The sequence below is a fragment of the Barbus barbus genome (assembly GCF_936440315.1).
Source record: "Barbus barbus genome assembly, chromosome: 39".
In the NCBI taxonomy this organism is placed as follows: domain Eukaryota; kingdom Metazoa; phylum Chordata; class Actinopteri; order Cypriniformes; family Cyprinidae; genus Barbus; species Barbus barbus.
In genome coordinates, this window is record NC_136717.1 from 3337039 (window position 1) to 3362910 (window position 25872).

A 25872-nucleotide genomic window follows, 5' to 3' on the forward strand; every position below is an offset into this window, starting at 1 on the left:
GCAACCATCCTGGGTACCCTAGCAACCGCATAGCAACACCCTACCAACCGCCCTAACAGGTACCCTAGCAACCACCCAGATTATCCTACCAACCGCATAGCAACACCCTAGCAACCACCCCAAGTACCCTAGCAACCACATAGCTACTCCCTAGCAACCACTCTGGGTACCCTAGCAACCGTCGATCAAGGCCTTCTCTTTTTGATAGAAAATATCCTTCTGTGGGAGACTTTGAGCTTTATAACTTTGCATCACAAACAGAATAACATCCAAAAGAAAAAGGAAAACAGCAAAACACCCTTTTGAAAGTCACTGCAACTTTTTAAAAACTAAATATGCCTAATTTTCATTGGTTTTAAATAAAGGAGGGTGGTGGCAACTGAAATGCAGGTTATCATAATTTCAATGCACGCAATCTCAGCCTAAGGGCAAACACTGAGCATGTTCCCTTTCTCTTTCCATTTGAATAACAAAACAAGTAGTCCACACCCAGAGGTGAATGACATTTAAGGTCAGACATCTTACCCTGACACTTCACAGCTGAATCGACGGCAGTGTCCTGTTCCATAGACAGTATCCTGAGAGATATAAGGTAACTTTTCCAAAAACTGTGTACAGAAATACATATTGCTAATATAATTCATCAGTCAAGCATTTGAAATAGTCATATATAATTTGATGTATTTGTATAAGGAAAGAATTTCAAAGCACTATATATAATATTGACCTTTATTCAAAAAAATGTATCATTAAAAATGACAAGTGTGTTGTATTATTTTACTACTATTGTATTATTTGGCTAAATTATTATTATTATGATGATGATTATTATTGTGGTTTTACATTTTTGTGCAAACTTTTTTTTCCCACAATAGAAAATTGATTCTGACTGGGTTGTTTTAGACTGGTTTAGGCTTTGATTATTTTTATTTTCTTGATTTTGTTTTTAATTTAAAGCTCAATTTTCAAGAAGCAACACTTGTTTATTGATATTTATGCATGATATTTAAGAATCTATATGGGCCATTCAACAGAATTGGTCCAAAGTCAGAGTTGGAAACGTTGTAATGTAATGTAAAGGGAATGTTGCAAGTTGTTCTGTGAAAGAGGCTTGTTGGTTAGGCTTTCTTCAGATGGGCTAGTGTTGTAGAATTTTCCGTGTTCAAAATAAATTGCCAGAGAGGTTTTGAAGCCAGTATTATATTTATTGAACAGGCAACAAAGTCGAGTTACGGCTTGCAAAGGTAACTCCAGAATGTCTGTTTAACACTCATAAATATGCCTGAAGCTGTTCACAGTATTCCAAATATGCTCCGTTGTACTTCAGGACAGGTATCTTTTACCATATATCTGTTCTTAAAGGTGATCAATAGCTTTTCATGCATGTATTTCTAGCTCCTGAACAGAGTCTTTTCCATTTATGGGTTTTTCAAACTTTAAATAGTTCACTCAGTTTATGGCTCACTGCGATCCTTAACACACACCTGTTTCACACAGTCAGACTAATAATAGTAGATAATAGTAGAATAGTTTTTTCTTATAAATAGGCATAATTCTATGTATTATATTAATTCAAGATTAATAAAAATCTTCTACACTGGCGCTAGGGATCTAATTTATGACGTCCTGTTGCCTTGGGGCCTCTCTGTGAAATTTGCTCTTTTGGTGGTTCTAACACCAATGTAATCGATTCTTCAATTCTTCAATGGTCTGATTCGCTCTGATATTCTACAACATCTTAAAAAAAGATTAGTCTTTTTCCCAAAAAAATTTTTATGTATGCAAATTGTATAACATCCCAGGTACAGTAGGTGGCCAACCAGAATATGCTTTTTACCATCGTGGGTGCTGCCGCCGCATGTACAAAATGCATTTGCAGCTTTTGACCGCTGAGTGGCACTTTAACCACAAGTTATCAAGTAAACGCTTCAAAGCATTTTTCCCAAATAGTCGTAAGCTTTGCCTCAAAGATGCGTTACATTTGATGGCTGCAGTCGGCGGAAAATGAAAGAAAAACACTGTCGTTAAAATATTTCATATTCACCAATGCAAATTTAGTACTTATGAAGTTACATGCGTTTCTCATTTAGAACAAATTCAAGCAGAATAAATGTCAAGTCTATGAGCCTGTGCTTATATTTACGCTAAGTATTACCCCATATTTTAGACTTGAAACATTTAACAGGTTTGCAGCATTATTTATATAATATGAATCATGTGTTATATTACCTATTCGTTATTATAACGAAATGGTGGTTTACTTTGCATCGGAGCATTAAAAGTGGTTGTCTAGGCTACATACATGGATTTATATGCTAAATGTTAATATTCTCACATTACATAATGTTTGTCACAAATACATTTTTAATTTATATTTTAAAATTAATTTAATAAAACAGCATGCATTTTTGTCATGCACATACTTTGTTATTCGTTACCTGTATAATTTTTTACAGAGATATATTTATCTCTGTATTAACGTGAGAATGCTGCATTCATTATTGTTTATTTACATTTACATTTATTCATTTAGCTGACGCTTTTATCCAAAGCGACTTACAATTGCTATATATGTCAGAGGTCGCACGCCTCTGGAGCAACTAGGGGTTAAGTGTCTTGCTCAGGGACACGTTGGTGTCTCACAGTGGATTCGAACCCGGGTCTCTCACACCAAAGGCATGTGTCTTATCCACTGCGCCATCACCACCCATTAGTTTATGACTGCGACATCTGCGACAACGAATTGGAGCGGCATTGCCCATTAGATAATTTTAAAACATCTAATAGCCTTCAATTTACAGGTTATAACTGCATCTGTCTTGGATGTAGACTTATTTTAATGCGGATCCCATACTGTAGCGTTAACCTAAAATAAATGTGCTCTATTACTATTCATATTTAAGTGTTTGTGCGGAAAAGCACATGCATGACAGGGAGGTGCCCACGTGATCACTTGAAATTTTTCCTGATAATGAAATAACTTAAAATTGGGGTACCTCACATACATGAAAAATATATCTACAGAAAGCTTAAAATGTCTCATTTTAAATGAACCAATTCAAAATGAAAGCAAATACTCCCTGATTATGTAATGTGTATGAAGACTACATTTCTCTCTAAAGGCACATCCAGTAGGCTACTGTGGAGATGAGAGTCAGCACTGTGAATTTCATCTTACAGGGATTTAGAAAAATATAAAGAGATGGTTCAATATATTCGTAATGAATACATTCTGTGAGAATTTATATTTCAGGTTTTGACTGTGAATGTCATGTCCATAATGCTGGAATTGCCCAATAATGAAACTGTCCTGAGACTTCATGTTGGCCTAATCAGTTTTAGTTTCTTATTACTGCAATATATTTTTCCATTTGTATTGCCAAAACGACAGCAGCGTTAAAACAGTGTAAAACTGAAAATAATACAAAGCAGCATATAAATTAAGAACAAAATTTTTGTCTCTCTAGGTGCGTTTCCATTACAGATTTGCACAAAACTTTGGCGATATTTTATAAATGTCGATAAAAAAGTATTCGGAAATGACCGCGTTTCCATTAACAGATGTTATGTGACAAAAACGTAATTTTTTTCTTCTCGCGATAAGTTATGGCAACGGAATTTGATGCGATTTTGACTATATTTAATTGAAAGAGGCGTGTGCATGTATCTTTACAAAAGCAGTGCGGAGAGCTGCTTCAGAAACGTGCACGACGCGCCTCATATAAACACAAGCATATACTAGAGTGGAGATCAACTCTGGTGGCCGTATCAGAGCCACACTGCGCCGCAGACATGTGCAGTGGAAATTGTCTAAGTATGAATAGCAGGCAAAGCCCCTAATAATTGAGAGCGGCCACGTATTTAGTGTTTCTTGAAGATTATAGTACATTGAAGACTGATCATATGACATTTTATGTACACCATGTGACCTGTAATTGTGAAAAAAAAATTCCATTGCAGTTTTGTGAATTATTCCTTTTTCACATCGCCTGAAAAACCACCTCATGTGAGCGTAAAAACGTTTTTGTGATTATATGGGCATTTTTGCAAAATTGACGCGTTTCTATTAGGCGTATTTTCAATTTGCAATTTAAGTTTGTGCAATTTTAAGGGTAATGGAAACGTGCCTTCTGGCAGTCGTGTCTCTTTCTGCCAGTTTCTTTGTCTTTCTCGCAGAGGCGCCACGTCTCTCTTGACTAAAAAACAAAACCAAGCATCACTGCATATTATATTGTATAATACTCTGTATGCCCTTGAAAAATTACAAAAGCCAAACCAAATGAGTCATTTATCCTAAAACAGACAGTTTGCCTAAACCTGCTCTGCAAGTTTGAAACACTCATCTATGGAGCAAATTTTGTGCCAATATTCATTAAACAAATCCAGTATTTTGCAAATAAACAATCTACTTTGCAAAGAAAAACTCGACTTTCAAACAAACGCAAAGTGATTTTCAAATACAAAACTCTTTGAGAGAAAATGCAGAGGTGTGGACAAATATATGTATTGTGTGTTAAAACTGTGAGACTCATTTGCCTTTTTATGAGGAAACTTGGCTTGATTTTCTCAAATGCGACAGGCTGATTTTCTCACACGAGTGCGGGCTGATTTTCTCACATGTGCAATTGAGCAACTTTCTTTTCCAAAAACAGCAGATGGCGCTGTTGGTCAATTTACGCTAGCCTCCCGAGGCCTGAAACACCTCTTTACCTTTTCAGACCAATATGAGTGGGGAACAGGTGAGTTTCTGTCTTACTAGATCTATAATTAACCATTTAGATGTGTTCACAAAGTGACCCTACTACAGTGTCAGTGAAATTCACAGTAAGTGCTGTAAAGTTGTTAACATGATTGATTAGTTCAAAAATCAGAGGTGACACGGCTAAACAACTAGGCAGTCTTTCCTATAAAAACTGATCCATTCTCCGTACCTCTTATCCTCTGTTGGATCGCGGGATATAGAATATACATGTATATTGATACAATTGTTCAACATTCAAAACAATGCAGGGGTATAACAATAATAATTAATAACTTAATTAATCCCAAAGGGAAATTCACATGTCACAGCAGCTCATCACAAAAAAATAAATAAAAAGGAAAAAATACTTCATAATACAATATTTCATAAAGCCCCTTCGTTTCATGCATCATAATACACTCTACACTATATTATAAATACAATTTAAAATAATCCATCAGTCATCTAATATGACATCGATTATATAAGCTAATGGCTGTTGGTAAAAATGACTTTTTATATAGTTCTTTATGGCATCAGGGCTGAATTAATCTTGAGCTAAAAGTGCTCACACATGCTTGAACTGTTCCATGAAGAGGATGACAATCTTGTTTCATTATACTGACCAGTTTATCAGTCATTCTATCCTGTGCAATCACAATAGTGGATAACACGCAACCCACAACAGAACCTGCCTTTTTTTATCAGCTTATTGAGTTTATTCTTCTCCTTCTCTAGCAATCCCCCTCCCCAGCAGGTGACAGCATACAAGATCACAGATGACCCCACAGAATCATAAAAAGTCTTCAACAGTGCCTGACACACACCAAAGGATCTCAGTCGCCTTAATAAATGAATGCGACTCTGACCCTTCTTATAAACCTGTACTGTATTGTCAGACCAATCAAGCTTGTTATTCAAATATACACCCAAGTACTTATATGACGTGACAATGTCAATTTCAGACTCTTGAATATTCACTGGCACCACTTTGTGAGGATATCTACTAAAATCAACCACAATTTCCTTGGTCTTACTAGCTGTGCTGCCTTCTTTGACTATCAAGACTTTTATTTTGAAATTATTGTTCGAGTAAAACTGCCATCTAGTGGCTGTTCTGCCATTTTGTTAGTTAAGAAGCAAGAAGCAGCCAGAGCACATGGCTTGATAGATGGTGTATCTAAGTTCTCTCTTTACGCTGTTCTTGGGACACTATTTGTCTGTAAGTGACTGAAAGATATTGTTTCACATAAAGAAAGTGTCATTGTTGCTTTCAGTAATGTATAATTTACCTGCCAGTAGTTTATACTTTGTGTATAGGTTTTTATTAGTATATTTGTATACTGATGTCTATTTTGTTCTGTATTTTCAGTTTTACAGTATAAAAAAGGGAAGAGAAACGTTCAATTAAACCCAGGAAAAGTTACATCTTGAGTCATTACTGAACTTTCAGCCCTCATGTTAGCTGACTGTCTAGCCTTGAAGAGTAACACATCGTGAGGACAGTACACTAGCGTTAAGCCTAAGACCATTCGTTTCACACCAGTCTACAAAACTCTTTAAAAGCTCCCTGTATTCACTCTCATCATGCTCCTTTATACAGCCAACAATTGCAGAATCATCTGAAAATTTCTGAAGATGACAGTTTTTAGAGTTGTACTGAAAATCTGAAGTATAAAAAGTAAATAAAAACGGAGCTAAATCCGTTCCTTGGGGAACACCTGTGCTACTCATAACTACTTGGGACACACAGTTATCAGGGATGTGATTTTTCCGGATTAATCCGGAATTCCGGATTTTCTGACCTGAAAATGTGACCTATGTGAATCATGCAGATCTGTAAAAAAAAAAAAAAAAAAAAAAAAAAAGGGGGGGGGGGGGACATCTCACAGCCGTCACCATGGTAACCGTCAAGTATACATAATGCGCGCGTGCGCGTTTGAAGTTGCGCTGTTTGACGTGACGTATGTGAGTGTGCAGCGTATAAACAATATCACATATAAAATGTCCAAAATAAAACTAACCGCGTAAGAGTTGAAAAAACATCACCTGTCTGCAAAAATTACGGCACGGGACAGAGCAAAAGAATTTGGTAATGACTTTTATGAGGATGGGGGAATGATGTTCTGTAAATCCTGTCAGCACTCCGTCGATTAACTTACTTGAGGCGACAGACGGCACTGGAACATCTCAAATCCGCTCGCCACAAGAATCGAAAGCAAAGTTCTGTTGCTAAGTTTTATTTAAAGTAATATTTACTTATTGTGTTGTAAAGTTAGGAAAACTGTTTTCTCTTAATACATCCTAAATGAGAACGTATTAGTGCTGGGTGGTGTATTTTTCAAATGCCGTGACATAGCGGTGCAGAGATGGAGAAAAAAAAAAAATCAAAGGCCAACAAAGTATCAAGTCACGATAAAGTCACGATTGTCTGTAAAGCGAAAAAAACCTTTATCCTGACATCTGCGTGTTCTGCACGTCTCTGTGAATGAGCGCCGCAGTGTCCACTACTACACATACTCAAGTACGCATGACGCTCGGCCGTCTCACTATATGAGGACATGAACGTCATCTCCGACTTCATCCGAGTCACTGCACCAAGATATCTCCATTTCACTGAGAAAACTATCGTCAGATACACACGCAAACTCAAAGCTCTTCACTACAATCCGCCAAAATAAAGTTCGTTTTAACTTTGACAGAAATTATGACAGAAATATATTGCTATATTGTGTGGTAGAATGAACTTCTCAAAGTAATATTAATAAGGAATATCAAACAATTTCTCAATTTTTGCATCCATGTTTAAAATTTAACCAGCCTAAGCATCTGTTGTGCCCCACATTGCCAATGAAAAGAAAATTGTTAATGTTTCATCAGTAAATTTTTATAAATAGTACATTTGTTTTTATGCAATGGTTATATTTTATGTTTATAATATTAAGCCCTGTCAAGTAAAGAAGAATATACAGGGGGTGGGGGCTTTGTGGGGGTCATCCTACCACCCAGCACTACAACGTATTAACAGTTTGTATAGCTCTTTTATTTTGCTTTGATATATTTACATTTAGTCATTTATCCAAAGTGACTTACAAATGAGGACAATGGAAGCAATCAAAATCAACAAAAGAGCAATGATATGCAAGTACTATGAGAAGTCTCAGTTAGCTTAATGCAGTACATGTAGCAAGGTTTTTATTGGGTTTTTTTAGAAAAAGAATAGAGCAAGCTAGTGTTAGAGGCCTTTTTTGCCTTTGTTAATTTTATAATGAATAAAAAGAAAACAGATGAAATGCAAAAAGATTAGAAAAGCTAGTTTTGTTTTTGTTTTTTAAGAATTAGAAGTATAGAGAAGTGAAGTGAAGTGACATACTGCCAAGTATGGTGACCCATACTCGGAATTTGTGCTCTGCATTTAACCCATCCAACATGCACACACACACACACAGCAGTGAACACACACACACACACACACACACACACACACCCGGAGCAGTGGGCAGCCATTTATGCTGCGGCGCCCGGGGAGCAGTTTGGGGTTCGGTGCCTTGCTCAAGGGTCTCACCTCAGTCGTGGTATTGAGCGTGGAGAGAGCGCTGGACATTCACTCCCCCCTAGAGCGAGGGAGTGAGTGCGCCCGCGCCCGCGAGACAGAGACTGTTCTCCAAACCAGCGTAGCGCGTGAATGACAGAGGTGAGAGAGAGCAAGAGACCGCGTGTGTGTGCCTCATGGTTGTTGTTATTATAGAGAGAGGTGGTGATGGAGCAGTGGACAAGACACTTGCTTTTGATTCCCACTGTTACACATCCACCAAATAAGTTGTTATGTGTCATACTGTACAAAAAAAGTTGCATGTTAAATAAATTAAAATGTATTTTTTTGTTCAAAGAAGTTGTTATGGGTCCTGCTTTACTATCCATATAGATCCGCCACCAGTTTGATCGGCGTGGGGGCGGGGGGTTGTCTTAGTATATTTTCCTGCTTTTTTGTCCTTAGCCAATCACATGCCTGAGTTATGCATCCTTACATACTGTGGTCTATTTGAGAGGTAGTCCATTAACCAACTAACCATACTCTCATGTAATCCAGCATTTTCTAATTTATTCTCGAGTAATGCAGGCTGGATAGTGTTGAATGCACTAGAAAAAAAAGTAATTCTAACTGTGTTACCTAAAGTCTCCAAGTGACTTATTTAATTAAAAGATAGATAATTGCATCATCAACCCCAACCCCAGTTTTGTAAGCAAACTGCAGTTTATTCTCAACAGCACACAGTAACTGCTTAATATAGTTTAAAACCTTCATCAACTGAGCCGTTAAAGCTATTGGTCTATACTGTGAGAACTCAATAGGATTAGTTTTCTTAGGGACTGGTACTACACACGATGTCTTCCATAAAACAGGTACCCTTTCTAGACGCAGACTCAAATAAAAAATGAATTACCCAGCATATTTGATCAGCACAGACTTTAAGAACTCCAGCACTAATACCGTCAGGGCCTGCAGATATTTTCTTCTTAATTCTCCTTAACCCAATTCTTACTTGTTCTATTGATACTACAAAATTAGGAACAGACTCACAAGTGGAAGAATAAGGTGATCTTAAAACTGAAGGAGGATCTGAATAGAAACTCTGCCGTATACCATCCAAAGAAGAAAGTTGTAGATCACTAGATCCTCCATGAAATCTATTAAAAAATATATTAATTTCATCCACCCACGTTTGTCCACCAAAGGCAGTATACCCCTGTACTCTATTACCATTACCAGACATCCTGTTTAAATCACTCCATACCTCCCTCACATTCTTCTGTTGTAACATTTGTTCCATTTTCAATTTATAACACTCCTTCCCTGCCTTAATTTTAACTTTTAATATTTAATGTGAATATTAACCAACAGTTTCAGACACGGCAAAGCTAAACTGCACCTGATTTTAGAGTTTTGCATTTCAGCCCGAGCTCGACGTGTCCCTGATCACGCAGACAGAGATGGCAAAAAGCACATCCTGTTTGTTTTCTCTATTTTACAAAAGCACAACTTTTTGTTGATATTGTGAATGCATACAAAAATAAGGGTAGATCATTTACAGTTCCTAATGAAGTATTAGTCTTATCTGTATGAGCAAAAATTATGGCGTAGGCTACTTCAAGTTGAACAAAATGAAGAGATCATGCTGGCGCCTCCATGCAAACGTGCTTCAGCTTCCACTCTCAGCATAAACACTTACATATATGCAGAACGGCGCACTTTTATCTAGGTTAAATGTTTAAACTAACATTGTAATATGCTTTGAGTGTTTTGTATCTATAGAATTTATTTTAAGCAAATCGCGATGATGATTATTTGAGAAGCCTAAATTGATCAAATGTGATCAACTGAGCTGTCTGCCGCTATCCGCTTGGTCGTCACAAAAAAACAAACTTGAATTTAACTAACAAAAAAAAATGTTCCAAACATTTTTCTAAATTAATAATGAAACAATAAGAAATCTAACTTTACAATTAAAAACAAAACTAAACTATTTTAATGGCTGCAATAGCGAGAGAAAAAAAACAAAACAGGCTCCAGTCGGACTCGGGCCGAGATTACTGGTAAACTGTCGGCCAAGGGCCAGCTAGGGCCTAGGTTTGAGGCCCGTCCAGGGCTCTACCTGATTTCTGTGTTTGGAAACGAATGTTGTGAATCAGGGATTCTTTTCTAATTAATTACTAAATTCTTAAGTTGTATTGTGTTGTCTAATTAATTTAAAACAAAATTACATTTGAGGGATTTCCCCAAACTCCTGCACGGAGAAACTCTGTAGGCTATACAAAAACCATATTATTATTATTATTATTATTTGAAATATGGTTTAATTATTTCTTAAACACGTTTTAATTAATACAAAGGAATGATAAAAAGTGATACATTTCTTAACCCCCTGGGGTCTGAGGGTGTTTTAGGGGCCTGGAGAAATTTTGACATGCCCTGACATTTGTGCTTTTTTCAGTTGCTTATAAAAATGTAAATGGCAACATTTATGCGTGGTTAGTGAAAAACGAAAATTTTGAAGTCACTGAAATAAGGCCATAAAACATACAGAACATTTGTTCAAAAGACTTTTGAGAACTGGATCTTGTAGCCTAGAGTTTTTGCTTCAAAATAATGTAAAAATCACCTTGTTTACTTGCTCACAGAAAACAATACATTGATTTAAATTTTCTAAGTCACCTTTTGAGTAGAAATGGTCTATGCGAGAAGCCGTGAACTGTCATTATTAATGCAGTGATTTACATATATTTTTTGTTTGTAGTTTATTTAGAACAGGGGTGTCCAAACTACGGCCCGCTATCACTCCTGTGGCGGGCTGCGAGGGATTTAAAAAAAAAATTATACGAATCTGCAGAGGTGGGCAAACTACGGGCGTTTTTATCCAGCCCGTGAGGCAGTTGTTCCAATATGCAATATCAGTAAAATCCAATAGATGGCACTGTAGCCTGTATTGCTGTATAACCCCTGATTTACACTGCAGTCAATCCGCGGCACGTTTCAGAAGTGGCTCTCCGCGCGGCTCTCTAAAGAGAGGCGCCTAGTCTATTTTTGACGGACGCCGCGTTCAAGCCGCACAGCAAATACAAAATAAAAAGTCAAAATAGCTATATACACTACAAAACTGGCACAATTGTAAATAAGTCCCGTTTTAAAAATGTGAAAGTGTTCATTTGTTTTGAAAAATGCCTTGTATTGGAACTGTTTTAAAAATGATTAAAATACTTTCCAGTATTTACGTGTCTGTGAAGAGAGGTGACAGAGACAGAGCTGTTTTCTTGTTATTATGACTATACACAAATAAAAGACCCTTTGCAGTTTCAAACGATACCTTGTTCTTATCTGTACGATCAAAACTCGTGGAGTATTTTTAGTTATTTTTGCGGTCATAAAGAAAATACGAGACAGACCGCACTGGTGCGGGTTTCGATCCCAGGGGGTTAACAGGGTTTTTGACCAGCGAATGATGGAGATTTGCATTTTGTCTTTTATTAGAACGGCTGTATCTGAGGCAGCAAGTGCATCGCATTACGCTTTCATCAACTCGCAGGTTATAACGTTTATTGTATCTATATGGGCACTTAGTTTTTCTTGTTTTTTAATACACTTGGCCAAAATCTCATGATATGAAGCACTATTTTCACAGGATATTTCAAATGTACAAATGTATATTGGCTACAACTAGACGGCAAATGCTAACTCTTCTCCACTCTTCTAACACAAAACATTTGCCTTTACAGACATAGAAAAGAAAGTAAAGAAAACGCTGTTCTTACTCAAACATAAGTTAGGGTAAACGTACCTATTAAGCTCACCAACATCTACATTGAGACATTTTTAGTGCACAAGATATTGGTTTAACTACAAAAAGTTGTTAAAATAAAATATTAATCTCTCACACAAAAATATTTTATTTTATTTTAAAAATGACAAAAGCATTTCAATTCAAAAAGTCTGGCTGTACTTAATGGGTACATTTTTCTACCCTTAATTTTTAAAGAATAATTGTAAAAATATATATTTTTGAAGGTACAAAGTCAATCACAAAAAAAAACAGAACACTAAAATCAAGCAACAAGGCATTCAAGTAGATCAGTTATGTATTTATAATCAGGGATGGGCAGTATTTCAAATACATAATACTATTTTGTATTTTGTATTTAAATACATTTAATCTTTGTATTTTTGTATTTTCAAAATACATAAAATACTTTTTGCCAATCAACCTCTTTATTAGACTGCTGATTTCCTGTATCAACTAGTTCAAACCTCAAACATGCCACTTTCATGCATGTGAGCTGCAGCTGTATGATGCCATCTAGAATTGGGTAATGAAATTTCTGGATTCCTGTAAGGAAATAAGGAATAATACTGCCTTCATGTGCTATCAAAATGTCCTATTTCCAACGTTCGAAGTCCTACAAGCTTGTCGCATTCAAGTGCTTTGCTGTTGGAAAGAATAGGAATCATTAGGGAAGGAGGCCAGGTTTCCTGGGAATATCTTATTAAAGCCAAAATTGTTGGTATTTAAGATATTTAATTTTGAATAAAATTTAGCGTCCCATTTGTTGGCAACTATCTCATCATTCACATTGCTATCTTTACAGTTAGCTAGTTGATTATTCTGGATTTTCAGTCAAATGCATGCTGTTTTGCTGTCTATAGACGGTTTCAACGGCAACAACATAAACAAATGTTACAACGCATGCGCGCTTTTACGGCCCTAACTTAACTTCCGGTAGACATCCAAATAGAATCAACAGCCAGAGTAGATTAATTTTTGATAACAAGCAAAATATGTTTGCTGCGTAAATCAGACAGACTGAGATGCAGCAATAACTACTTGGACGGACTTGCAAATTCAAAAAAATGCAAATTCATTCTCTCCCAGCAGGAGGCGCTTTATAGCAGGAGAACTAGAGGTTTCCCCGGAAACGGCTGTTGGGCTGTACATTACACAAAGCAGCGCTGAGCTAACAAACGCTGCTATATCAGGCATACAGGGCCGGCGCAAAGGGGGGGCATTCGTGGGCTGTGCCCCCCCAAACGAGTTACTGTGCTCGCCACTTTCCATCCTTTCCCCTCCTTGCTGAATGTGATTGATTTCGAAAGAGAACGTGAAACCGACAGCGCACATAAGCGATTGCACGCTTTAGCGCACGATCACAGATTGCACGCACGCTTCCCACCTGGACCGAACCCCCCCCCCCCCCCCCCCCCCCCCCCCCACACGCACACACACACATGTGATTTGTGCCACCCCCTAGAAATTCAAATGCCCCCCTGATGGAGGTGCCCTGGCGTATAACATGCAAGATGAAATGAAAACGACATCGAACATATTTACAGTGATACAAAAACACCCACGCCTCGTTTTGATTTTTAAACGTGCATTACATGCTCATGTTTATTCAACGAAGCCTTTTGGAAAATCGGTCAGTTTTGATATCATGGCGAGTTGCCACAAATAAATAAATGTATGTGAAACACATCCCACAGCACAACAACCTGAGCCCAACTTCCTAACTCATCACTTTAACGTTAATTGTGTTTGTAGCCGGCGCCACTAACCAGACCGGAAGTTAACTTCGGGCCAGGCACGCGCCAGGCACGTGCTCGATTAGGGATGTAACGATTACCGGTTTGACGATAAATCATGATAAAATTCCCCACGGTTAGTATTACCGTTTCATATTTTAATTATCATTAAAACCGTATTCAATTACCGCGATCTGAACAACTCAGGATAAATAAATACTGTCCAGCATAAAGCAGCGTGTAACAGTGTCACGAGCGCACAGCAGGAGAGTTTCATTCTGAGTGAAAACAGGCCGGAAAAGCTGGGAGGTTTTAAAAGAGTGCTGAGGGAATTATACAAATGAATATATCAGTGAATTAATTATATGAATGTACCTCTGAAGGATCTGACTGTCTTCAGAAACGATTCGATGGCATTTTGTTTTCATCTCAGCTCCATGTAATACCTAAAGGAAGTGTTCTTAAACACAATACTGCTTTGTTCGCGGAGTTCACGGGAATCAGCTGTAATTCAGCTTTTCCATATAAAGCGCCACCTGCTGTAAGAGACTGGATTTACAGACACTTATTTACATTCAGCCTGTGTGCAGTTTATGTCTGGCCAAAAAACTGACCATATTTGCATGCCCTGCTGTAAATTTTAACCGGTTGATGAAAAACAAGCTTATGTGGATTCTACACATTTAAACAATTCAGATAAGCTATATAGAATTATTTATGGAGCAGATAAGTGGAAAGAGAGTTGGCCTTGTAACCTGAAGGTTGTGGGTTTGAGTCTCAGGTCCGGCAGGGATTGTAGGTGGGGGAGTGAATAACCAGCACTCTCTCCACCCTCAATACCACGACTGAGGTGAGACCCTTGAGCAAGGCATCGAACCCCCAACTGCTCCCCGGGCGCTGCAGCATTGGCTGCCCACTGCTCTGGGTGTATGTTCACTACTGAGTGTACACTTGGATGGGTTAAATGCAGAGCACTAATTCTGAGTATGGGTCACCATACTTGGCCACACACCACTTCCCCCCTCCCCTTCCCCTTATTAATCAATTATCATTTTGACTTAACTCTTTTCTTTAAAGGCTGAAATGTGAGGTTTACCTTTATATGAAACTTTTTCAACGCTTTATTTGAACATTTACATTATTTATTTGAACATGCTATTAAACTGTTGTCAGTCAAGTTGTCATTTTAAAATCCAGACCTCATTGGTAATGTTATTGTTTTAGTGATTATGCAAACAAAGTCATTTTATTTGCTGTTTGTTAAAATTTGATTTGATTTTTAAGTATAAAACTTGGTGAAGTGATTTATGTTTCAGTACTTTTTGAACATTTCCAGTAGTGTTGTCAAAAATATCGATATTTTTAAAAAAGTGGATTTAAATATGAATCCTGCATGTTCTGCGCGTCTCTGTGTGAATGTGCTGCACCTGCGGTTTTGTTTACTAATGTGGCGCTCGCGTGATTTTCAGCGTCTGCCGTCTCAATGAGGACATAAATACATCAACAATATCTCCAGAACTGATCTGAAAGGCACTTTACAAGCATTTTACCATTTCATTTGAGTAAAACTAGCATCATATCATACACACACAGAACTTTAGAAGTATTCACGGCAACCCGTCAAAATAAAAGTTCGGTTTAACTTAGCCTATTAAAGAGCGTGTGCCAGAAATAGGCTATGTTACTATTATTTAGTAGAATGTACATAATAATACTACTACTTACTACTACTGTTCATTTTTTTAAAGAAATAATCACAAAATATTTTAATTTTAATAGTAAATCCCCTTCATTTGCCAAAAATGTAAATGTTTAATTTTCATTCATTCAAATATAAATTAATTAAAATTGTTTTATGCCTTCATCTGATATCCAGTAAAATGTAAATACACAACACAGAATTTCTGAGGGGGAAAACACATTTCATAAGGCTACTGTAAGAATAAATAAAAATTGTTTGTATGCATTCAAATAATAGACATGCTAAAACACAGAATTTGGTAACAATAAAACAAGGTGAGAAAAAAATAAAACATTTCATATGGCCCTAAACGTGTCATTTTTGTTACACTTTTAAATTAATTTTATTTTAAATTAAATGTTAAATTTGATCATTTTCATGATTTTAATGAATTAGACATGCTTTTAGATTAATAGCATTTAATTTGACCATTAAAAAAAAAAAGAGTCCAGAAAAATTAAAACGAAAAAAAAAAAAAACGGAATCCAGAAAAATTAAAATGGAAAAAATTGAATGTAGAAAAAAATAAAACTGAATTTGGGGAAAAATAAAACGGATTTCATAGGGCCCTATATCTGGAAATATTTTGGTTATGAAGCAAATGAGAATATCAACAAATAGAACTTTGGATTTTAATTAGTACATGTATTAGTAAACGTTAGTTTCAATTAACATTTAACTAAGATTAATAAAAGATTAATAAATCAACAAATGCAGTACCTCGACATTTTTTTGTTCATGTAAAATATACCGCATGTTCTTGACTTGTTACATTTATCTTTAAATTAAAAAAAATTACCCCCTTAATATTGTGGCAGTTTTTCTCACCGTGGTATCGAAAATGGTATCGAGTATGGATATTTTTCAAGGTATCGTATCGAAGTTAGAAATTCCAGTATCGTGACAACACTAATTTCCAGCACATTTTAACAATACCGTGATAATACTGATAACCGTGATAATTTTGGTCACTATAATCGTGATGAGAAATTTTCATACCGTTACATCCCTATGCTCGATGAAAGCATACAAAATGCTTGAAATGGTTATTGCACTATTATGTGCATGATTTTAAGTGGAAGCCCGTTTCCGCCACTGAATAAAAAATAAAACAAGGTAATTGCAACTTTTTATTTCGCAATTCTGACTTTTTTCCTCGCAATTCTAAGATATAAACTTGCAATTCTGACTTTTTTTTCCTCGCAATTCTGAGATATAAACTTGCAATTCTGAGATATAAACTTGCAATTCTGAGATATAAACTTGCAATTCTGACTTTTTTTTCCTCGCAATTCTGAGATATAAACTTGCAATTCTGACTTTTTTCCTCGCAATTCTGAGATATAAACTTGCAATTCTGACTTTTTTTTCCTCGCAATTCTGAGATATAAACTTGCAATTCTGAGATATAAACTTGCAATTCTGAGATATAAACTTGCAATTCTGACTTTTTTTTCCTCGCAATTCTGAGATATAAACTTGCAATTCTGACTTTTTTTTCCTCGCAATTCTGAGATATAAACTTGCAATTCTGACTTTTTTCCTCGCAATTCTGAGATATAAACTTGCAATTCTGACTTTTTTTTCCTCGCAATTCTGAGATATAAACTTGCAATTCTGAGATATAAACTTGCAATTCTGACTTTTTTTTCCTCGCAATTCTGAGATATAAACTTGCAATTCTGACTTTTTTCCTCGCAATTCTGAGATATAAACTTGCAATTCTGACTTTTTTTTCCTCGCAATTCTGAGATATAAACTCGCAATTCTGACTTTTTTTCTCGCAATTCTGTCTTTTTTTCTCAGAATTCTGAGACATAAACTCGCAATTGCGACTTTTTATCTCGCAATTCTGACTTTTTCTCGCAATTGCGACTTTTTATCTCGCAATTCTGACTTTTTCTCGCAATTGCGAGTTTATATCTCACAGCTCTGACTTTCTCGCACCATTAAAACACTCTCCATGTAAGGCTTTGCAGTGCTTTGTTCAATTTGCTATAGATTAACTATATATTGAACTAGATGAATGTTGCGTCTGAATATGATTTTTGAACAAACATAAAAATGACTCATTATTCTCCAGTTTTGCGCTCGCCGTTGGACAGTACCATTACCGCCAGGCAGTGTGCAGGAGGGGTTTCAGACACAGCATTCTTCATTTCTTTATAGTTCTGAGTTTGAGGCAGCTTCTATCGCATTATTTTAATAACAGCTGTCAAGTCAAAAACATATTATTGTAACACTATTATTGATAGCTCATTGGCAGCTTTATTTCCAGAAATCCCTTTATGTGCTGGTACAGCGGAATCCGATTGTCCTTCAAGAGCATAATACTTCATTCACCAGAACTTTTCTGAGTGACTTAGGAGTAGATGTTATTACTGATTATACCAAACCAGAACATCAATAGGCCTACTCTCTATACGTCATGCTTTTTCATCTAGCCATAATAATCCTATAATAGTAGCCCAATTCGTTTAATACTGCAAGTTTAGCATCAACCCAAATACACAGTTCAGCTATAAATCAGATAAAAAAAAAAAAAAAGGGTTTTTGAGCAGGGTTGGAACTAAACTCTGCAGGGCTGTGGTCCTCAAGGAACTGAATTTTGCACCCCTGAATTAGATGGCATTTATCTGGAATATAGGCTTCCTGTAAACGTTTTCCTGAATATGCTTCTAAGATTTTACACTAGTTTACAGCCAGAACTGCCACCAGAACGAGAGCAACTTACATTATTATTGTCTATAACAATGATAATTTCATCACAGAAGTATATATAGGCATATATGAAGAGTTCAGATGCAAAAGCCTCTCAGTGCCATCTGAAATTTTCTGCTTAAATGAGCATTTTTCTCAGGTACAGGTTCTTTTCATTGTCATGTAAGTGAAATAACTGAACACAAACGAAAAATGCTAATTTTAGAAGAAAATTTTGAATGGCATTAAGAGGCTTTTGCATCTGAACTCTTTGTATATAATTTACTAAATAATAATAATAACTAATACTAAATGCATCCTTTATTTACAATTTCCATCCGGGATGTCTTGCTTGGTCGATATCTTACAACATTAAATACAGGAGATATGATAATTCTATAGCAAGAATATAGAGATGAAAGCGCTCTTTATGCGAGAGTGAAGGAAATCCACCTGCATACATTCATATATATCCACTCTCGTGTTACAATAATACGCTCTTTACTTGACAGCTGTTATTAAAATAACGCGATAGAAGCTGCCTCAAACTCAGAGCTATAAAGAAATGAAGAATGTTGTGTCTGAAAGCTGTGCGCGCCGTCACCCCTCCTGCACACTGCCCGGCGGTAATGGTACTGTCCAACGGCGAGCGCAAAACTGGAGAATGAGTCATTTTTATGTTTGTTCAAAAATCATATTCGGACGCAACATTCATCTAGTTCAATATATAGTTAATCTATAGCAAATTGAACAAAGCACTGCAAAGCCTTACACGGAGAGTGTTTTAATGGTGCGAGAAAGTCAGAGTTGTGAGATATAAACTCGCAATTGCGAGAAAAAAAGTCAGAATTGTAAGATAAAAAGTCGCAATTGCGAGAAAGTCAGAATTGCAAGTTTATATCTCAGAATTGCAAGAAAAAAGTCAGAATTGCGAGTTTATATCTCAGAATTGCGAGAAAAAAAGTCAGAATTGCAAGTTTATATCTCAGAATTGCAAGTTTATATCTCAGAATTGCAAGTTTATATCTCAGAATTGCAAGTTTATATCTCAGAATTGCAAGTTTATATCTCAGAATTGCGAGAAAAAAGTTAGAATTGCGAGAAAAAAGTCAGAATTGCAAGATAAAAAGTCGCAATTACCTTGGTTTTATTTTTTTATTCAGTGGCGGAAATGGGCTTCCATAATTTTAACACTAAAACAGGTAAAAAAAAAAAAAAAAAAACTAGCAAGGGGAACAAAGCATTAGCACTTGTCAGTTTTTTTTTTTTTGGTCAGATTTTGGTTTTACCAACTAGTCATTAGACTTTAATCATTACTGCTTGCTATGGCAATATGACAATATATATGTTGGCGATGATATAAAGTGTAAATCGATTTAACTTTTTCTATATCGTTTATATATCCTCGTGGTATGCAAATATATCTGTGGAGCTTCTAGTGGGCAGGAGCTATTGACACGTCAGAGCGATAAAGAAACATGGATAAATGAGTAAATAAGCAGATTTCTCTGTGTGTGTACCCCAAGACAAAGATAACTATAATGCTAATAATAAAGATTTTTAGCATGATTGTCCTTTAACTAACAGACTGATATCACAGAATTTGTATAGAGGAAGCTGAGGTTAATGGTGGAATTTGCAGCTTTACTCACAAACTACAATACCTACAATACCTGTTCATCAATTAGAAGAGAACCAGACCCATTATAAACCTAAATGTACTCAAATTAAATTAATAGAAAAGTGTGATATCCATGTATTTATAAAGATTTTTGCTGTCATAATGATAATAATAGCACATACAAAAATAGTAACTGTTCCATGCTCCGGCATGGTTAGCGGTCACACTGCATGCGTACCGGACCCGAGCCACCTCTTCAAGCGGGCCAGGGGATGGTTAAACGAACCACACTTGACACTTTACAGAGTAGAGTGAAATAAACTGGACTTTGGGGGTCAATCGCACTCAAGCATGGATCAGATCCCTTAGTGCGAGTACATCCTAAATCTAAGTGAATAGAAGATAGCGCACCACAACTATAACCATAACAGCAAAAAAAAAAATTATGAATGACAAAAACATTGAAAGGCAATCGGAATCATTTCTGCTAGAGCTTGACCATTTAGTAAGATGACACAACTGCATTGTATACTTAGAATACACTAATATAGTTACCTTTATAATTATTGTTCTTTGTGCAAACAGGCCTTAATAGTGTTAGCTACTTCCCTGGATGGCCAATTTCACATGTATTTTGTGTATTTTCAAAATACAAAATACTGTATTTGTATTTTTATTTTAAATACATTTTGATGTATTTGTGCCCATCTCTCTTCATAATGAAGTGTCATCTAAGCACATATCAACATACATCTACACAAGTTCACTTTTAAATTCAAAAATCAAATAAAACAAACTGATGAAACATTTAATTCATAAATTCTGTTTATGAAGTATTTACATAGACGTTCAATGTGGAGGAGCTTAAAGAGAGCACACTGAGCCTAATTGGAGCAGCAACAATTGTTAATATATTTCATGTAATATTTATTAAAATGACAGGATTTTGCTAAATAAATAGTCTAGGTCATGTATTAAGCTCATACATATTTTAATATGAACAACTATTATTAACAATATCTATGAAATTATACTTATTCTTATGTCACACTGAAATTGTGTGACATAAGATTTTCACAGTGTACCCGTTAAGCTCACCTTACAATAATATGAAATCTTTAAAAATTTCAGCACTGTAATATGACAGACCAGCAATAAACTGTCAATTTATACTATTATGGATGTAAAAGTACAAGCTAGTAATGCCTGTGAAGTAATATGTTAGCGTAGCACACAATCTTACCTTTTGGATCTAATGTAATTATTCCCCAAATCCAGGTTATAATATGCAAAAGTCTGAACATTAATCTCTTAATTTTACAAAAAGTAGTGAAACTTACCCAAAATAAAGGCTTAAACATAAAAAAAAAACAGACATTTAGGGGGCTACTCTTTTGGTGAAAGTTTTTAGACAGTTTTCAAAATGTCCGCCAGACAGAGTGAACACATGGAGAGCCATATCTCAATGTGCAATGATCTGATTGACTTCAGATTATAGGAGGTATATAGTAACAAACATATCAATTGGTTAAGACACCAAGTAGGATAATAAATTATTTTTAGATTTTTATAATCTGATCTCAGTAATGGAAGTATGCTTAATAGGTACGTTTACCCTATTTATTTACCCGTGCATTGCGAACAAGCAGAGACCTGTCTCCTCCAGGCTGTGCGTGGCACTTGATTCTGAATGGAGGCGGGGTGAAGTTACAAGGTTTGCTGATAGTTTGAGGATCCAATGGCGTTACAAAATTTTACTGACAAGCTCTTTTAATTGCATTTCATTGTTTAAATATGATTTCATTGGTTAAGTAATTGATTTAAAATGATAATAACGAAATATTATAGCGATAATATTATATATATTTGGATCATTTTCCACGGCACACCTGACTGGGCTAGGGTATGGCGACTGCCATACTCTGCCATACGGAGATTGGAATTTTGCAGAAAGGAGTTTCCCAAGTTTGTTGATTGGCTTGAAGTCCAGTAGTTGTTCGAAGTGACATCTTGGGAAGCCAATGGTTGGGTGTTGGCTCTGGGAAGTTGTGGCCTAACGGTTAGAGAGTCGGACTTGTAATCCAAAGGTTGCGGGTTCGAGTCTCGGGCCGGCAGGGATTGTAGGTGGGGGGAGTGAATGTCCAGCGCTCTCTCCACCCTCAATACGACGACTGAGGTGCCCTTGAGCAAGGCACCGAACCCCCAACTGCTCCCCGGGCGCTGCAGCATAAATGGCTGCCCACTGCTCCGGAAGTGTGTTCACTGCTGTGTGTGTGTGTTCACTGCTGTGTGTGTGCACGTTGGATGGGTTAAATGCAGAGCACGAATTCCGAGTATGGATCACCATACTTGGCTGAATGTCACTTCACTTCACTCACTTGGCTGAAGATTCGGAGTGGTGAATTTTGAGGTGAGCACAGACTCGAGGTTGGATTCTGAGACACAGCGTTGCGGCAAAACTTAACTTAGAAAACAAAACTCTCAACGGAAAAAAATAAAGAAGCAAAGAAATTAAGGTGACGAGACTAGATTGATTTTCTCCTCATGGTGTACAGAGAAGCAGCTGGCATAGCCAGAGCACGATCAAAGAGCGCAAAAAAAATAGCAGCAAATACAATGGCAAAAAGCAGTGGTGGCAAAAAGCTAATTTTGTTGGTGTCCTGAGTTTTTTAACTCGGCTGTTGGACACATCCCAAATGGTGTCTTGACCAATTGTCTTAGCTCGGGGTGTTGCTATGTTTCTCCTCCCAATACATAAATCAACAGCTGTGTTCGACTCGAAGCGACGCTGCACAGAATGATCAGTGTATGACATCAAAGTACCTCGAGAGCGATTCGAAAGCATCAGGATCCATCTGCTCGCTTATCGCTCGCTTTGATGTCATACACTGATCATTCTGCGCAGCGTCGCTTCAAGTTAAACACACCTAACATGTTACTTTATTAGTCACATGATCTGAATTTTCACGCTCTTGCAGAATATAATTTGGACATGATTTCTATAACAAGAATATAATACATTTTACAAATAATTTATTGATAGAAACGTATTCATATTCTCAGTTTTCTCAAAAACACCAGTCTTTGTGCTGAGGACATTAAATTCAAATTCAAAATATTTAAAAATAGTTTCTTAATTCCTGTTAAAGTATTTATTATAATGGAATTATTTATGCAATGTTTAGATTACATTAGTAATTACATTATATTTTTGTTGCAATCATAGATTTTAAATATTGCATAAATGAAACTGATCAATCCAGCAGCATTTTGTTAATATTAAAAATGTCAATTTTCTTTGTAATACTCTGACAAACAGCTTATTCATAAACATATGTATGAAATGCTTTTTTTTTCTCTCTTTCTAGGAACTCACTCTACAATGGATAGCAGGGGTATGAAATCTTTTTTGTATCCAAAAAAAATAAAAAAAACTTTGTCAAAAAATTCAGTTAAAAATTAAATGAATGGTATGAATTCACTGATAGGTACTCAGAGAAAACGTGATGAAGAACCAACCGGTTCAAGAGTTACCAGTGCACAGCCTCAGCTGACAACTGGTAAAATCTCACAACTTTAACTGTGGTCTTTAACTGTGTATAAAAATGCTTAGTTAATAAGACATGTATTTCAGTGTAGAGTTTGTCCATCTTATGTTGTTTTTGATAATGATTAAATAAATATGATTTAATACATTTGATATATTTGTATAATCAGTTTTGCATAATGTATGATTAATTGTATTACAGTTTTTCAAAAATGCTTACAGTTTTTTAAACTATGGCTCCATTTCTCAAAACACACACACAACATGCAAAACGTCACACATACTTTGCAAAAACAAAAACTTCTTTCAAAACTATTTTAACTCTTCTAAAAATGGTATTTTGTGTAGTAAATCTACACACAAATATAAAACACTACTCTCGTGTCTTTTGCTTGTTCGGAGTGCAGTGGAGTGCACAGGCGTTTGTCATAGCACTCGCACATCCATACATATGCACATATACACATATATTAAGCTACTCATAAATTAATGTCTTGTTGACAGACTCAGGAGTGATGTATTTTTCTTTATCACTGTCTCGGTAGCTACTGAAAATAACAGAAAATAAAACGGAGACAGTGAATAAAATGGAGAAATGGAATGAATTTTGGTACTTATTTTACTGTTATTTTCAGGATCTACTGGGACAGTGATAAAGATCCATCACAATTGACAGGTTGGCGACCACTGCCTTAGATTGTCCGGGTCTGGAGTTGTCAAGCATTGGCATCATTATTCGTCTTTATTTTGGTTAGGTCCAGATTTCCCTGCAGTTGTTGTGTGTTGTAACCCCCCCGCCCCTCCCCTCCCCATTTACGACATGCATAATACAAGCAGTATATAACATAGGCTATTATCCACCAAAATGCAGATTCGGCACGCGATAAACATATTATGCAAATGAGATGGGGAAACGAAGCCCTTAGTAAGTTAGATTTGATTTATTAATTTATTTACAAAAAACCAATTTAAAATATATTAAAATAACTACATTACGTGCATATTTACTTTGGGGTTGAATGCATTAATTAGCAAATATTTAATAAAAGCTTTTAATTAGCAAGCTCCGGCCATGGTTATTAAATGTCATTTTATTGAAACCTGCAAAAACCTTTCTGTCGAGTGATGAAAATAAATTTGACTGTAGTTTTTGCATTCAGGTTATATTTGAAGTTGTTTAAGTGAAATCAAGGAGTTTATAAGACTGCTTTATTTTGTGCATAGGTGTGACACGTTCAGGACTCTTATCCAAGTTGTAGGCTAGTCAAAATTGAATCTAACATAAAGGATCCACGACCACAAACACCATTAACTTGAGTGAATGAATGGCAATATCCATTCACACAATATGCGTTCACACAAATATCTTTTTATTTAAAAAATGAGTGCGTACATGGCCACACTGACTGCAAAGAAAAATTAGCTGCGTGCAGCCGGCATGTGGAAGTAAAATATAAAAACAAAAGCACGTGCAGGACTAGAGACAGATCAAACATCTAGAGTATGTGGTGACATTGGTGAGGCTACAACATCATTTTAAATGTTTAAATACTTCAGATTTATTGTTACTGAGACCAATTATGTAAGGTTGCACGAGGAACAGTCTCTGTAAATAGTGTAGTAGTGTCACTTTGGATAAAATTGTTATAACCTATTCTAACCGTATTAAGCACATTTTTTATTTGAATGTTTGTCCTTTTATTTGAACACAGAAAAGATCGTAATTGAGCAAACAAAGGAGATCATGACAAAGGCCAATGAAAAAATCCAAGCCATGAAGAATGCTGATGAAACTAAAATTGAGCTAGACAATTACATTGTGTAAGTAATAAGAAAATATGATTTTGCTAATTAAATAACTTTTAATAGCATCTCTTTATTATCATGTGTAGGGAAGCTATTTCCAAGATGAATGAAAACAACAGTAAGAAGAAAACCATTGGGGTTTTGGGAGAGTTAGGACAAGGAAAGACCTCTTTGTTAAATGCAATCCTGGGAAAAAGAAATTTGCTGCCATCTGGTTGTTTTGGTGCCTGTACAGCTGTTGTTACTCAAATTGAAGCAAATCTGACTGACTCAAACTACACAGCAGAGATTGAATTCATCTCAAAAGAGGTTTCAGTTTTATGTTGTTGCTTTTGTTTGTTTGTTTGTTTAAAGACCAACTGAAGTGAGGGGAATAAATTATTTTTCATGTGCTGTACACTTCTACAGGATTGGGAGAGTCACCTCCAAAATATTTTTAGTGCTTTAAGTGCTGACAGTAATGAAGATAATGATAACTTCACTAATGATACAAGAGAAAAGATCACTGCGCTGTATGGAGCTGATGCAGAAAGTAGAACACTTGAGGATCTTAAGAATGATGACAAATTTGCTGAAACTACCAACTATTTGTCCTCCAGTGATGTAAGTTTTAGGAGACCTATGCATAATATGTAACATTTGAATA

General features: G+C 36.1%; 1 protein-coding gene across 2 annotated transcripts in view; it reads left to right on the forward strand.

Annotated features, from left to right (window-relative positions):
- The first annotated feature begins 491 nt into the window (after positions 1-491).
- Positions 492-25872, forward strand: part of LOC306858866 (nuclear GTPase SLIP-GC-like) — a 35161-nt gene continuing 9780 nt past the window's right edge. For both annotated transcript variants that reach the window (XM_079399637.1, XM_079399638.1), the window contains exons 1-6: positions 492-592; positions 23242-23268; positions 23362-23433; positions 25133-25241; positions 25313-25535; positions 25635-25829. In XM_079399637.1, coding sequence (XP_079255763.1) covers positions 23256-23268; positions 23362-23433; positions 25133-25241; positions 25313-25535; positions 25635-25829 — 612 coding nt within the window. In that variant the 5' untranslated portion in view covers positions 492-592; positions 23242-23255. The remainder of the gene's footprint in view (positions 593-23241; positions 23269-23361; positions 23434-25132; positions 25242-25312; positions 25536-25634; positions 25830-25872) is intronic.